The sequence below is a fragment of the Pseudopodoces humilis genome, chromosome 20, assembly GCF_049639895.1.
Source record: "Pseudopodoces humilis isolate 2021_Gansu_Grassland_sample_001 chromosome 20, ASM4963989v1, whole genome shotgun sequence".
Lineage (NCBI taxonomy): Eukaryota > Metazoa > Chordata > Aves > Passeriformes > Paridae > Pseudopodoces > Pseudopodoces humilis.
This window is the reverse complement of record NC_142219.1, coordinates 11154340-11171012: the sequence shown is the minus strand read 5'-3', so window position 1 is coordinate 11171012 and position 16673 is coordinate 11154340. Positions and strand designations below refer to the sequence as shown.

The 16673-nt window shown below is 38.8% G+C and overlaps 1 protein-coding gene across 2 annotated transcripts in view; it reads right to left on the bottom strand.

The window, feature by feature from the left end:
* The window catches only part of SPECC1L (sperm antigen with calponin homology and coiled-coil domains 1 like), a 73810-nt gene that overhangs the window by 38648 nt on the left and 18489 nt on the right, over positions 1-16673 (bottom strand). For both annotated transcript variants that reach the window (XM_088064903.1, XM_014253873.2), the window contains exons 2-5: positions 10420-10609; positions 5016-5175; positions 2666-4299; positions 1020-1227 (exon numbers count right to left, since the gene is read on the bottom strand). In XM_088064903.1, the coding sequence (XP_087921029.1) occupies positions 1020-1227; positions 2666-4299; positions 5016-5175; positions 10420-10609 (2192 nt within the window). The remainder of the gene's footprint in view (positions 1-1019; positions 1228-2665; positions 4300-5015; positions 5176-10419; positions 10610-16673) is intronic.

The following is a 16673-nucleotide window of genomic DNA, read 5'->3' as shown; positions in this document are numbered from 1 at the left end:
GAAGTTTGTCTGCCTGAATTTTTACCAGTCAAAATTAAATATCTGACAGCTGGTTTGTACCCACAAAGCAGAAGTATCTAAAATTCAGAGCTGCCTTGTAATCAGGTATTGCTAGGCAGATTCCTAAATATCTACTTGACTACAGTGCTGTTCCCTGCATGAGTGTATTTCAGTTAATGGAAAAAACAAAACAAAAAATGGAAAACTGTTCAACCTTTTTGAGTCTTTGCTCCAAAATTACTGTCTTTTAGCACAGAAAGGGGAAAAAAATTCAGAAGAAAAACTTAAAACTATTTTGTAAAGAGAAGCAGTGATTGCCTTTCAAGATAAAGAAGGGTTACTTAGGGAAACAACACTCTCAGCCATGTCTGAAGATACTGAGCTTGAATAAAAAATTTAGCTTGCTTAAGACAGTAACTTTTCTTGATAGCAGACCAATTTAAAACCCTTTCTATGAATACTTCCCTGGCTGTTAGAAGGAATCATGCTTTGGCTTTTTTGCTATCTTGTTTCATCTTTGAATAACATGAAAGATTAACTAACAGATATTTGAATTCTCTAAGTAGCACTGTGCAAATACAGCTTGCCAGGGAAGAGCTGCCCACGTTCTTATTTAGATGGAGACTAATTGCAGAATTCCAGCCCGTGGTAGGAATGTCTGAGCAGGTCTCCAGGATCAGAGAGGGAACGAAGGCACAGAGAGCTAGACAGGTACACAGTAAATATGCTTTCTACTACATGTTTTAGTAATTTGAAGAACAACTTGAAAACAGTATTAGCAGATTTCATATTTGTTCTCTATTCCAAGGTTTTTATTCCCACACCAACTACTAAGTGGGTCTGGAAAATCTAAGACAACTTGATTTTTTTCCTTCCCCTAGTGTGTAAGGATTCTGCAAAACCTAGTCTGACTTGAAATCAGACATACAAAAGACAAGTGAAAATATTTTCAATATTAGTGTTCTACTTGAGCTTTTCTTAAATGATCCTTTCTCTCAAGAGAAATGTATAATACTTACTCTCCAAATCAGATATGATAAGATTGTCATGAAGCTTCACAGCACGGTGCTGCTCTACTTCATCCTCCAACTCAAAGATGGTTTCTTTCATGTCACTCCTTTCAGTCTCTTTTTCATCTAATTCTGTCCGAAGCTTTTCTAGAGTCACATTGAGATCCTCAATTTGCTTCTTGGCTTCTTCTTGGAACACTCGATATTCATCTTCGACCTGTAGAAGAATGTATCTCAGTTGCATATTAAACATACTTTTAGTTTTGTAACTACCACACTTACAATCTATTTCTGCAACCAGAAAAATACAGGAGAAACGTGAGCCTTCGGCTATACATTGTTCTAGTGCAACTCTTTTCCTGGGCCAAACTTAAACTTCTTTTATTCCCAGCCTGGATATATGAGCATTCCCAGCTACTCTAAGAGCAGTGCCCTGCATGCAAGTGAGGCAACACCACCATTGCACCAAGGCTGAGGTTTCAAGAGCAGCTAATCCAATTTAACATCCAGCTGCCACAGAAAAGGGAAGGGGGGTGGGGGGGAAACTCTTTACCCTTCCTTTCTCTTGCCAAAAGAGAAAAAGCCCAGTCTCTTGTGCATCAATTTTAGTGCTTGCTGGACCTGTGTGATGAGTGATTTCCTTAAGAATGTGTCACATTTGTGTGTGAGGTGTGTTAGTGAGTTGAAAGAGTTCTCAGAGGAGTCTGTCAAATTATTAAACTGAAAACAAACCAAAAAAAAGGGGAGGGGAGGGGTTGACTTCTCCCTTTCAGGAGCAGGGAAGAGGTTTTTTTATCCTGCCTCACAAAACTGTAACACAAGTAACAGGCTGGGATCAGAGGCACAGGAACATTAACCCAACAGCAAAAATAGGGTGCCAACAAAACAAGAGAAATTAGGTTGTGGCTTAGGGTGGGCAATGCTGGCAGGCAGCAAGCTTAATAGATAAAATACCCTGCTTTTAAGTCATCTGTATCAGTGGTTTTTATTTTAATAGCATTCTCCAACTTTAATTATTAAAATAATTTTAGTATATTTTTCACCCCAAATTAAGGTTGATTCTAACGAGCTTGTGATCATGATTAATATGTTGATTTCTAGCTAATACATAATTCAGACATTAAATTTGGAATAATTTGTCTCTTCAGAAAGATATACCTTTAAATGCATATGTAGAGTTATTAAATAAATTATGTGACTCTTGCTTTTATATTAAATTATGGTAAATACTTTTAGTAGACATAGCTACTGCATAAATTAGAAATATTTGGGTCAAAACTGGAAAATAACTGGAAATAAACATTTTGATCCAAAACCTAATCAGCACATAAAATCTTGCAGAAGGTGTGCAATTTAATCACTGAATTAGTACAGTATCTTATATACTGTTTAAGTTTGGCCATTGAAATAAGTTGTGGAGTTTAAATATTTTTAAAAAGTAACACAACAGTCACCCTGTAGCTCAACATACCCATGCATTTTTTTCAAATGCTGACATCATTTCCATAACAAAAGTCAAGAGAAAGTAATCAGTCTTAACACTATTGCAATCCAATTAACCTCATAATTAATCTTTTACTTCTGAAAGAACTACAGAGGCCAATAGGTCATTGTGTACATGGGATGTTAGAATACAATGGTATTTTAAGCTGTACCTTAGCAATGGCATCTTGCAATCGATTGGCATCGTTGCGGGTGTGTGCCAGCTCTTCCTGCAGGCCACTGGCCAAGGTCTCTGCTTTTTCCTTATCCAGCCTGACACTCTCCAGCAGGTCTTGTATATCTGATTTATCTCCAGAGTTGTGTATGGAATACAACTCGGCCACTCTCTGCTTTTCATGCTCTAGCTGAGCTTTCAGCCTGTTCATCTCAATCTGGTCACTGGCTACTGTGGCTTTGTACTCCTCTAAGGTAGATGCCAGAGCTGTTTTGCTCTTCTGCTCTGACTCAATAATCCGTTCCATGTGGTGATTCCTTTCTTTTAATGCCCCTATCATTTCCTGGGCCTCCTTGTTGTCTTGCTCTGCCATCTTCAAAGTGTTGCTCAAGTGCTGCTGAACGCCCAGCAGCTGCTCCCGCTCGAAGCGAGCGTTCTCCGCCAGCTCCATGTAACGCTGCTCCAGCTCCATGTAGCGCCCACTCTTCATGTCTTCATCAATTACATAGGAAATATGGTGTTCATCCAAAAGGGACCGGAAATACTCAATCTGACGGCTGAAGTGTTCCAGTTTGTCACTCTGCTGGCATAAAGACTCCATTAGAATTACTTTTTCCTCTCCGAGTCTTTCATTCTCGCTGTTCAGCTCTTGTGTTATTTGTTGCAGGTCTGCAAGCTCTTGAAGCGTGGCTTGGAGCTCTTCAGCTGTACTGTGTTGATTCTCTTCCATCTGATGTATCCGTTCTGTCAGACAAGCTACAGATACTTCACTTGCATTGCCACTGCTTCCCTTCCTAGATCTTTCTATACTTGGTACTCCTTCAGATTCCGAAGATGACGGAGCATCTAAGGCATCATCGCTTGATGTCAGTGGCTGATAAACTTCACTGCACTCACTGTCTAAATTATCCATGGAGTTACTGTGTTGGTTGTCCATGAGAGTGTTTTCATCCTGACTTAACAAGTCTTCCATTGATCCAGGAGCAGAACCTTCCACTGAAGATGTCAGAGTGCCCCCACCATCGCTGTGGTTGCCAGCTGTAATCTCCGGACTCAAAGACTGATAGCCGAAGAGCTTTTCAGAGTTGTCCAGCCTTTGTTCCAAAGAAAAGCCCAAAGCATTTAGTCTGTCCTTTAACATTCGATTCTCATTCTTCAGCTGGTTGAGCTCTTCTCGGATGGCAGTGTTTTGTTCCTGTAACTGGAGCAGTGTAGACTCAACATCAGTTGGCTGATGGACAACAATGGCTTCTTTCTCTTCAGATTTTTCATCCCCCTCAAGGTGATCTTCGTTGAGTCCCAGCTGAGCACGCATGTCCCTTAATTCATTTCTCAGATGCAAGATTTCCACATCTTTCGTTTTTGCTAATGTCAGAAGATCGTTCACCTTTGCTTCCAGCGCAGCTTTGTCACTGATCTGATTGTCTGACTTGGACTTGCTCATGCGGATATCGGATTCTGGGTTGGTTCGGGAGCGGGAGCGCTTTGCCAGCACCGTGTCACTGGGCCCCTGTCCTGCCAGAGGCAGCTTCTTGCTCTGGCTCAAACGAGAACGATCCCGGATCCTCTCTCTAGAAGAGCTTGACTCTTTATTTCCAGACGAAGTGCTACGCTTAGCTGTGGAACTTGTACCTGTACGTTTTTTGAAAGAGGAAAGTGAATTTAAAATCAGTATCTCTCACAGAAGGCTGTGTGCTTTGTACCAGCAACACAGTGGCTGATTTTCTGAATCACACTGCTAAATACATTTCACAGAAAATATCTGAATTAAGCATTAACCCAACATTCAGCATTTTCTGTTCTCTCTATTTTCATCTCATTGCATAAAAATGAAGATAGATTATTACTCCTTTATTTCCAGATGCTTTACAGCTTTGCAAGCATTACTGAATCCAAAACACAGCAATGGAAGACAAGACCTATTTAAATCCATATCAACAACACACTAAATGATTTCACTTTTCTGAACAGTTTCTGAAAGCCCTCTTACTTTATTTCTATAAAGCAATACAAAATGTCCAAAATGTTCACTGAAACAAGTCATCTTAGAGATTTAGTGCTTGTGTCATGAATTTTTTTAACAGAATTTTAGAAAAATCTGTGATTCTCTAAATTAATTATATTATTTCATTTTATATAATAGTTGCATTGTCAGTACTGAAAAAACTAAAAGGAATACCCTCCAAAAAAGCAATTACATTATTAAAAGCGGGAAAGGAGTCCATAAGGTGTGGGATTTGACCATGGTGTTACTGAGCACTTCAGTAGGCAACCTGGATCCTCAATACATTAAATGGGAGTATAAAGCCCTCCAACTTCCACCTTTAAGAATCAATATATCCATTTACCTGCAATAGTTTTGGGTTTGTTTTCCAGACTGTTCATGGCTGTCCCTGGAGCTGAAGATGCTGTTGATACACAAGAGTTCTTCTTGGCCTTGACACCGTTGGTCATCGTCACACCACTGCCACCAGCCATCCCTGCTAAGAGGTCATCGTTACTCTTAGTCTGAAAGAAAGGAAAGAAGCAGCTTTAAGACAGCTGGCCCAGAAGTCTGCATAGCCAACATTTCAACTGTTAAAGATTCCTTCACTTTAAAAAGTATGTATTGGACAAGTCATGTGCCTATGCAAGAATGCTGAAAAGTGTAAGTGCACTGCCCTGTGCAGTCAGTAAACTGAAATGGAACTTTAACTCTTACATATGAGTGTTGAAACTGAGTCTTCTCTCTGCCCCAAAAATTCTTAATCTTTCAGTACCAAGGAGAAAAATAATTTTTAAAAAAATCAATTAAAGTACAGTAGCACATCATAGCATAAAACTTCTCAATTTTAACTGAAAGTTTATTTATGCATAAAAATGAAGGCAATTCTTATATAATTAAACCACCAAATACCAGGAAGTTAGTACAATAGCCTTCAATTGAATATGATCAAGTGTTTTCTGGTGGACATATTCACAACAAAAAGCTCAAATCAAAGAACAAAAATCAATCCAACTTTAGCAAAATACAATTTCTAGCTCAAAATACTAAGCTACAGATCACTAGAAACTAGGAGAGAGGCAGGGTAAAAGCCACCCTCACCATATATCCTTGCCTTCCTTTCAAGCACTTTTCTAGGCAATTTGAAGAGATGGGGTATTTGTTTGATGGACTTTTTGTCTAACCTCATGATTGCTCCTGAAACTACTGTTAGCCACAAAAACTGCCTGGAATGTGACAAGGCAACAAGCACAGGATTCTCAACAACCAGACTCCCAAACAGAGAATACATCTTTCAGAATGAAGCAAAATTTAGAAATACTAAGCCCTTAAGCATTAATTGGCAGACTTTATACTCTTTAAAATGCAATTTTTCAAATGGAGAAAATAAAAATATGCTCAACATTTTTCCCATTATATAAGCAAAAAAAAATATTAAAAGAAAACAGCTGTGCTAGCAGCATTCCTTGAGCAACTATATTATTCAGCTGGATAACACATTTGAACTCTCCTCCAACATCCCAGCTAAAAGGTAGTGCTTTAACCAGTTGCTTTCCATCATGTCTGCAAGTTTGTAACTTCCAGCTCACACACACATCCATGTTAAAAACTATATTGCAGACATTACAATTCTATACATTCAGAATAAAGGTACACTTGCTTAATTTAAAAAAAACAGTTGCATGTCACTCTATTTTCTACAGTCTGTCTTTGCAAGTGCCAATTCCAGAACAGTTAGGAACACTGATCACAGGACTGTGGAAAGAGCATAGATGGGATCAGTGCAATTTAAGGAAGAGCAGCTGCAAAACAAAAGGGAGCTTTGGGAGGCAAATATATTTGCTCTGCATGCAATTGACAGAAATACAGAAAATTTACAGATAGAAACATCTATTTGTAAGGGTAAAATCCTCTAGGACAAGAATGTTTTTATTGAATCATGTCAGAAACAGTGTAGCCTTCTGAGAAGGTTTATAAAAGGCTGGAAGAGAACACATCACTCCAAGGATCTAGTCTGATGTGCATGTAAAGCTGGCTTTTCTGTAATGAAAATGCCTTTGTTGTTTACTGTGTAAACAAGGCTTTTCCAAGGGCTCCTTCCTCCCAGGAGTCAGACCAGCTCCTTGATCTGCCATGTCACACAGCCAGGCAAACAGGCCCAGGCAAAGGAAATATAAATAAGAAAGCAAAAATGTCAGAGGGCTACAAAAGCCATAAAGCCCATCCAGCTCAAGCGAGCATAAACTACTGATGTACAACAATCCTGGTTTACCTGTGAACTAACTAGATTTTGTCTCTAATTTAAATTAATTTTGTGGGCATGGGTGTACAGGGTGAGATTTGCAACTCTGTGCAATTATTGCTTAAATCAAGGTATTACAAACAGGCACTGAACAGTGACTTTCTGCTTTGCTGCTGGATCTGCCCACCTGCCTGCAAACGTGTTAGTTCAAACAGACTGTGAGCTGTCAGCATTTTTACCCTGCTGAAAGAGCAGGGAAATGAGATTAAGCCTTTAGACACTTAGAGTACAAGTACACGTTATCAAGCCAAATAGGTCAAGATATGACTCAGCTTGAAGAAAAAAGATCATTAAGTAAAATCCACATGTTCAGACATTAGTCATCTGCAGTCCTTGCTGAACAAAGGAATTTAAGACAGCCATTCTTCTTCTGACTTACCCATAAACTAATTCTGGTCTAGGTTGGAAGGCACTGCCTCCTCTGCAGCCAATTAGTAAACAGTTTCTCAAAGCTGTAACATTATATTCTTGGCAAAGAAAACTATTTAGCAAAGCTTTGGAAAAATTACAAACCAGCAGCTCTCTTAATGTTCCACAATGGCAAACATTCAGAACTTTTAAAATCAAAGTATTTTTGTAGCATAGCTTTTTAATAGAAACAAAAGCAATGGTGTATAAATAAATAAAACAACTTTTCCCCATTTGCTAAGAACTGTGCCATCCTGCTTAGCATTAAAACTCCTATTCATTAAAATATGAAAAATTAGAAAATCTCATAATTAGAAATGTGCATCCAGACCTATTTTGATTTTCTGTATAAAAATCCGCTTTATAATTATACAATTCATATTCTGTTTTCCTCTCACCACTTTCTTTCAGTGCAACGAAACTTGAATAATGACCTATACAATTCATTTCATCTTAGTTTCTCAACATGTATATCCTATTTACTGCATCTCATTCAAATCCCTTTATATATATATAATTATTCCTACCTAAGACTTTCTTTGATGGTTGTTGTTGCTGCATTTGAGTTTTTCAACATCAAACTTCACAACAATCTGTAATTAAGTTACTGCATTTTGCAAACAGAATAGAAGCCTAGACACATGAATACTGAAAACACACTGTAACTTTTAATATTCAAATATTGGTCTCCAAGTCCTGGCTTTTCAGGGACACTGAATTTTGCAATTCATCTGAAGTACAGCTGCTGTCTAATTAACACTGGGAGTGTTAGTAGGATCACAAGCTCATTAGTGAAAGAAGTCAAAAAATAATGATCTTAAAAATAAGAATACATTATTTGTAGAGTATTTTTTGACAGATTAAAAACTAAAAGTGGCTGGCAGTTAAACTTCTGTAGTAATAATGTGAGTGGGGTGCTGAGCAAAGTGGGAGACAAAAACTACAGAGAAGGAACCAAGGGCGCTGGGAAGCAGCTGAACAGACTCTGGGACAGGCTCAGCTGTACTGAAGGGTGGGTCCCACAGTTTCTTCCTGTGCTCATTGTCCACACATTTTGAAAACTCCACAAAAAAGGACAAATGTATGGAACAGTGCAGTTAAAGAAGCCCACCCAAAGCAGGCTGACAGTTATATCATAAAGAGGATGCTATAATTACAAAACAATTTTCCATTTTGCAACATTATTACTGACTGAACCAAGATTGTTACAGGACTGTATTTTTACTCTTTAATAGGGGCCTTCACTTAATACCCAGCTCAGAGGGCTGAATAAATTAGTAGGCATTGCAATCAAGTTATTTAATGTCAGCCATTTTTTTGTCAAAGAATATTAAATGAAATTCAGAACACACACCAATTCATCAGGAGAAGACCTTATAAACCCTATGAGGAAAACAATATGCCAAATGTTTAATCAACAGTATCAAACATAAAATTATACTAAAAATATTTTTTAACATGCAACTTCTATTGATACTTCTTTCAAGCCAGAAATTATATGATTTGTCATTACCAGTAAACAAAAAAACCTCCACAAACAACTACCTTTGTTATATAAGTACAGAACACTCAAAGAAGATTCATCACTATCATTAAGTCACACAGTTGGCACAACAGTACCATAACAAGTAAAAGACATCCAACTGTATGAGTAAGCCTGGTTGATCATAAACCTGAGATAAGCCTTCAAGAGAAGCAATCGAGAAAATTTTCATTGTGCCTCAAACTCATAAGCTGCTGTCATGAATTCTAATCCCACACCAAAACATAGCCAGAAGTGTTACTAATATAAGTAAAATTGTGAAAGCATACTGGGTCAAATCTGTTAAGTGTTAGATCATCCTCTTCCTTTATCTCCCTGAGAGGTATGACATAAGAAACTTGATAAGTAAACTACAAAGGACTTGAGTTGCTTTGAGAGGTTTCTAGAAATATAAAGTAAGTAGTGTCAACAAGCATCAAAAGATTATTTAAAGCTAAGAAAACTGCAAGATGCATTGGGTGATGGAAGAAAGGAGGGGCACTGGGAAAAAACCTCCCTGAAACCAGCTTGCAAGTTCATCAGCAAAAGTATCAACCATTCTTCTATAAAAGAAAAGGAAGAAGAGAAAGGGAACACATCTTTTGACTTCAATAATCCTGCAGAGCTATTACAGAGAGACCTCAACTCTTACACTTCTTTAATTTTGGATCTTTATTTGCCAGTTACTTAAATAACCTTTGTGGCTTCCTGTGTGCTAGTGAGAGTGGTTCAGGTCCCAGCTGGACACCCTGTTCCTTACTCTGTTCATTTGTTCCAGGCCAGCAGCAGCACAGCACTGCACACTGTGCTGCAGAGAGCAAAAGGAGATCCAGCCACGTCTCCATGCCATGGAAAGGAGGCAGACCAGGCAGGCTCATTCCATCCATCCAACCCAGATGTGGTTGCTCCCAGGTGAAAACACCAGCACACCTCAGTGTGTCTGGTTGCTTGTTGGAAGCCATTTGCTCCTACATATACTGCCTTGTTTTGCTATTATAAGAGAAAACCTCTACCTTTGAACTTGTTCTGGGAGCAAGAATCAACTTGTGAAAATTCAGCTCAAGCAGTACTTCAACACAAAGCAAAGGCCAAAACAGTCAGAAGAATTCAGCTGCACTGACCTGACATGGATCACTGATATAAAAAAGTTCTCATGGTGGATACTTCATTAGTTATTTTTTCAGAATTAGTAAATAACTCTTATCAAATCCTATTAGCCACTGACACCATTCAAGCATAACACCAAACGAATAACATTTGTCAGAACACAACTTCCACTCTGCTCCTTTTGTAGAACAGCCAAGTCCTGCACAGCACATTGCTCTCCATCTCATCCTGCAGTATGAAAGTACAGCAGGAATGACACACAAGATCCTGTCACCCTGCCCAGTGCTCTGTAGCTATCCAGATTCCCTCCAGCTACCCATGCAACCTCTAGTCTAAGCTGCATTAAAGACAAGCCCTGAAATTCTACCCTTTTTAAAGCTTTATTGTAAAAAAATATACAAATAATCATAATGTTCTACTGGTTATTACCTTCAAAAGCGATGCCGATGTCCCGGTTTTGGAGAGTTTTGTTACTGCAGACACTGAGGAGCCGTTTTCTGGTTTGGCTTTTTCACTTGTTTGAGCTTTATTTACTCCAGGCACTTTGGGCACTGAGCCAGCACTCCTGCTTGCTTTCTTCATTCTGGGCTGTCTGTTTATGATGCATTTACAAACAAATCTACATGCAGAAAGAAAGAGACTTTAAATATAAAATACAGATGAAAAGCAATGTCTTTTTTTATAATGTTCTATTTAAAACCAGAAATCCAGAAAAGCAGCAAAGACCACAAATTAGAGCCAAACAAAATGCATGTGACTGACCAATGGTTTTTGCCTTTTTTTTTTAAGAGGGATTTTTGCTAAGGACTAAGCACTTCCTACAGCTCCACTCCATTATAAAAAATAAATAAAAACTCCACACATTATAAAAAATTATAATTTTTTTTTAGTTCTCATTCCACAAATGGCATTGAACCAAGGATATTTTATAAGTGACCCATGTCACTGCGTTCACTTGTTAGCTAGCAAAAGAAAGGCTTATTAGGGAGCAATGTCCTTGATTTCTGACTGTGGGAAGGAAAACACTGTGGGAGTATTCAGGCAGCAGCCTAACTACCAACAACACTGTCTCTGAGAAAAGATTACCACCAGCTTGGGAACTACGGTGCTGAGAGCTAAAACAGCAGTCGCAGAGAAAAACTTGCTCTACAAAAAATCCAAAGAAGTTGAAAATTTCATATTCCCTCAAATCAATTATTAAAAATCACAATAATAAACACATTGAATTTTACAAAATTTAATATGAGTTGTGTGATTACAATGATTATCTGCAAGAAGAAAGCAGAAACAGCTCGTTGGGTTCCACAGTCAGGACACTCCTGCAGCTTGGCCCGACCTGCTGTTTCTGACAGCAGACAACTGCCAGCACTGCCATTCCACCCACAAGCACAGATGAAAGTCCAGAAAACAAAGCTGACTTTATCCAAAGCAGGAGCAGCCACAGCAGACCTGAAAATGTAGATATTGCATCAAAACCAGCTAATTCCAAGGAAGCACAGTCTAACTGAAAAGCCACAGAACAGCTATAACATGAAGCATGGGCTACCAGAAAGACTAGACACACCAGGATCTTCTCCTCGTGAAGAGGGAGAGTTGGCAGCTGTTTTCTTCATCACCCCTGAGTCAGATGCCATGGGATGGAAGAGGACAACATCTCCACCCACTTTCAGTCTTACAGATTCCAGGTGGAAGTAAGTGATCAGGTTTATCTGAGGTCAGTATCTCACAGCTGACTGGAAACATGAAACACGTCTGGTCATTTCCATCTCTTAAAAATGGAAGCATCTCAAAGGCACAAAAAGCCTGTTGACTGTGTGTATGAGATATTTGACACAACACAATGGTCAGAAGTACTAAATAATTTCAGCTCATAAAATTAACACCATTACCTTACACGCACTCCTTCTGAGCACCACCTCAGCTGCACACAAATACATTTCAATTCAGACTTTTACCAAAGTCAGTAAAACTGCAGGAGTTTTGCCTCCTCAGATCCCTAAGTACTGTTAACAGAAGCAACAGGAAGCTTCATCTTGAGACACTGAAAATATTTGTTTATAGTTTCCAGATTCCCTTTAGCTCTGAAAGCTGCCATGAACAGACACAGAAAACTTTGTTTGCTGTTGCAGTTTCATCATCACAATGTCAAAAATGCACCAGTCCTGCCATACAGCTACAAGTAATGAGAACGCCTTCTCAGAAGATTAAATAACTGAGAGATAATTTGAAATGAGAGACTCCTTAAAAAACCAAAACCCAAACCAGAAAAGCCCCATGAAGGTTATATGTTTGCTATACGCACATAATATTAAGTGGTACGACTGCCTGTTAGATTCGAGAAGCAGATGGTAACAGTGGTTACCATCTAAGTTGCCACACTTCTATTTCTTGCCTTTTTCATGTTTATGAGTCAAACACTTTATGAGACAAACCTACTTGTGCTTTTGATCTTATTCAACTGAAAACTAAAACTGAAAATAATGAAGAGCATAGAGTTCTTTAGTAAAACTGGCATCTTTACTACTGAATGGTACTTTTGATGTTCTACAGACATAAATAAACTGCCCATAGCACGCTTAAGGAATAACCAAATGAATTTTCAGAGCGCGGTTTGTAGCGAGGCTGACTGCAATAAATTTTTACCAAAGTAAAACTACACAGCAGCAATAAATCCAGTCAGTCAGAACCATCCCTTTTTGACAGCTCAGAGAGTGAGAAGGGCAGTGCTCCGAGGAGGGTTAGGGCACTGGCAGTGATGTGACTGTGAAACATTTGGGCCAAGCCTGACAGCCTTGCCTGGCAATGTAGATAAAGCAGTGGCTCCGGCTGGCATGGAGACACCCAGCCCTGGCTACTTGCAAGGCACATTTTTCATGTCTGCAGAGCACACTCATCAGCCTTGACACACCTTGTAATGCCAGACGCAGCACACATGAGTTTTGCATGCACAGTAAACACAGTTGGATCTGTTTATTACAGCAAGACAAAAACATAACCTACTGGATGGACAGCCTCAGAAAGAGATGCAGGCTAACATAACCTTTTACAGAACAAATCATTTATATTGGTATCAATGTATCTCTGGGGGTCAGCAGTGACAAAACTCTGTGAACTCAAATGCTTCTCACCCATGAGAAGTGTTCCTGAAAACATGCCACAGTGTTCACTTCAAGAACAGCAACTGCAAAGCACAACTGATGGAAGCAAGCAAAACTTAACCATGTCAGCCAAGTATAATCCTCATGTTTCATCAGGCATTACTTTAAAATATCCATAAATTTGACACTCAAGACCACTATTTTTGATTCAGTGAAACTCAAAGGTAGAACCACATTTCCAAAAACTTTAAAGATATGTAGAGGACAAGTGGCTTAGGGACCACTGTTCCTATTTTAATTCCGGAGAAACTAAGCCTTAGTAGCTACTTTCCTAATGAAAGAAGTTTATGTCATTATAGTTTAAAAACGGAGAAAAATATACAAATGGGTCACACAAAATAAGAACAAACATCAATTAGCATTACAGGTTCTAAAAGCAGCTGCTCACTAAGACTTCTGAAGTGAATTTATGGCCTCTCTGTGCCAGTTTCTCCCTTCCTGCCTTCTCGAAGAAAGAAAAAGAAGATGGGGTTTCAGCACTGAAAACAGAAGACATCAATATTGTGTGACTAGAAGTAGAAAAACCTCTGCTTCACCCAGTTTCTTAAAAGGCAGGTATGGCACATAAAAACTTCTTTTGTGCCTCTGAAGAATACCACCACATTCCTTAGGAAGAAACAGTATTAAGAATCAACAGTAATCTTGTCTCTGCCCAACAAGAAAATTCAACAATAAATTTAAAAATAAGAAACAAAACACTCTCTAACCAAAGGAAGCTTTCTGAAGAGAAACACACAGCACTAACAATTAAATGAAAACTAAAATATTATTTCACTATTGTTTTAAAAAGAAAATACTGCATATAAAACTGCATTTTATATTTTGCCCTAGGGAGAAAGAAGGAATTACTGAAGACTTCCTTTCCCTTTATACACACTTCCTCCTCCCCCCCCAAAAAAAAGGAAGAAAAAGCCACTACTAAAGAAAATACTCAGCAGGCACAAGACACTACTGGAAAACATTTGATTAATGATAACACAAACAGTATCATTTAATCAAAATGGCAAAAAGCCAAAACAACACCAAAATATCAGATAGAAAGACTGCATTCCTAAACTAAACTGTAACTATTCCCTCTAACCTGTATCCTTTCCCAGCCGTCTCTCTTTCCACAGCACACATAGTCCAGGGAACAGGAGAACCTTGCTCAGGAGTGCTCTCCCTGCTCTGTTGGAGGCATGTGAAACCAGTCCTGTGCTTTACACCAGCTGCAAACACAACTGCATAAATAATAATTTAAAACTGTTTTGCCCAATGGCATGGCTCTGCTCCTGACTGTAAACTGATATGATACATCCAGCCAGCCAACATGCAATGCTTTCAGTGTTTCTCTTCAGAACCCTGAGCACTGCAGCAGAGCAGGGAGGGGATGATTCCTTACTGTGATTATTTTTATCTCATCCATTATTTAATATGCTTGATTATGTTAATATTGCTGTCACAAAAAGTAAAGCTCAGTTACAAGAGTACAGAATATAGCTTCCTATGCCTGGAAGACAACAGAGGGTTAAACAACAAAATTATTTTTTGAGAGGCATTAAGCAGAGCTACCTACTAAAAACCATTAATTATTAAGAAAATTGTAAATAATCTTAGAGTTATCTTTTAAGAGATAAAAAATTAGAAGCAAGTGATCCCTCAAATCTAAGGATACTGAGCACTTTTAAAAATCCAATACCCAAGTTACAGATGAAATTGCTCACTTCTAAGAGCAATAGAGTCAGTACACTTTCACTCTCTATTTGTGCAAATTCTTTGGTTTTGATATATTTGGGCTGACAACTTTGCCCAAATAATTAGGGAATGACGTTTTCGGGTCACTTACACAGTCCCAAAAGGCAGAAAAGCAAAGAGATTATAAAATGCAGCCTGATCAGCTCCCTGTAAAGCACAGATACAGAACTTTCCCAAGTCTCTGCAGACAACACAGCACAGACACCAAAAGTCTTCATATCTGGAATATGAAATAAGCTATATAGAAAGAGACACAGCTCTCTGCATTTGGAACTTTCAGCCTCTAAGCTGAACAAGCACTCTACAACAATGTCTCTTGCTCAATAATTCCAAAAACACGATATATATAAACCACTGGCTTCCAGCAGCCCAGAGGAAATATGCCCAGAGGCATTTCTTTTACTGCTTAAGATCAAGACATCAGTTTAGTGACTTGAAAGTTTGCTGATACTAGCAGGTAATTTAAGACACCAAGGATAACAGGAGAGTCCACGGAATCACAAAGACCCTGATGAGACTAACTGGACAATAAAAACAGCAAACAAAATTAAATATAGGTAAACACAAACACATCTATCTCTTGGGGGAAAGCAACTGCAGCTTCAAATATAAATGTGCTCTCAATACAGCTCAGCAAGACTACACCACTCTGATTCACAGCTTCATTAAACTATGAGTAGAGTATTTGGAATAGGAAAGAAAAAAGCAAAGCAATTCCAGAAATTAGTAAAGAAAGGAATAGAGAATGATCCATAAACACAAATATCACACTCAACAAATCAAACTTTTGCCTATCTACCCACACTTTAATTGCTATGTGCAGTTCTCTCAACCTCAAAAAAAAAAAAAAGGCTTTCTTATAGATCTTAAAGAGGCAAAAATAAGATCAAAGATACATAATAGCTCCCATGAGACATCTCAAAGGGAACATGGCAAAAGCCTATCAAATCTGGAATGGCATAGAGAAGGCAGATTGGGAGTTGCTGTTAATCATTTTTTCCAGTACTAAAACTAAAGACCAGCAACTTAATTCAGAGCCAGGTTCTAAATAAAAAAAGTGAGCTGTATTTTTAATGCATATTGTGTGAGGGGATGGGGAGACTGGCCATGCACAAGGTACAGAAATTTCCTAATGGCTGTCAAATATCTGAGCATATAGGGCTCAGAAACCCCTCTGAGAAAATCTAATTTCAAGGTGGGAAGGCAGTCAGAGCAGGAGGAAAGACTTTGGGTTTCTTCCTAAGGCATCTGCCCACAGCTGCAGGTGGGATGGAGCTCTGGGTGGGCTGGATCCCTGTGCCAGTGTGGCAGCGTCTGCTACGTTCTTGTGCTGCGAGGAAAACACACAACTGTGCATTGTAGTGCAATGCAGATGGAGCAACACAGGGCTGCACCCCTGAACAACGGCTGCAGGGAGTCATTCAGAGAGGAAATACCTTCCTATTGCTTTCTGTCTTAAACATTCTGAAGAGCCATTACAGTTTTCCATTACAAGTTGTGGAACTGCAAAAATAGGAATCCTGCATTTAAGTTACGCTATCCACCCACTGTTTTCAAGCCACATTTGCTATTTCTACTTCTCTTTCAAGCAGAAGGGAGGAAAGACCAGAGCTTTGGGAAAGAATTAGCTGTTACACACCTCAATTTCTCTACTCCTTCTTTGGAGAAAATTTCAGAGCTGTAGCTGCTGCGAGCGATGTGTAACCGTTGCAATACTTAGCATTCCAGACAAGTGACAGGAACATTTACAGAACTCCTGAACTCACAAACTGTGCTCTAAAAGCCTTTTCA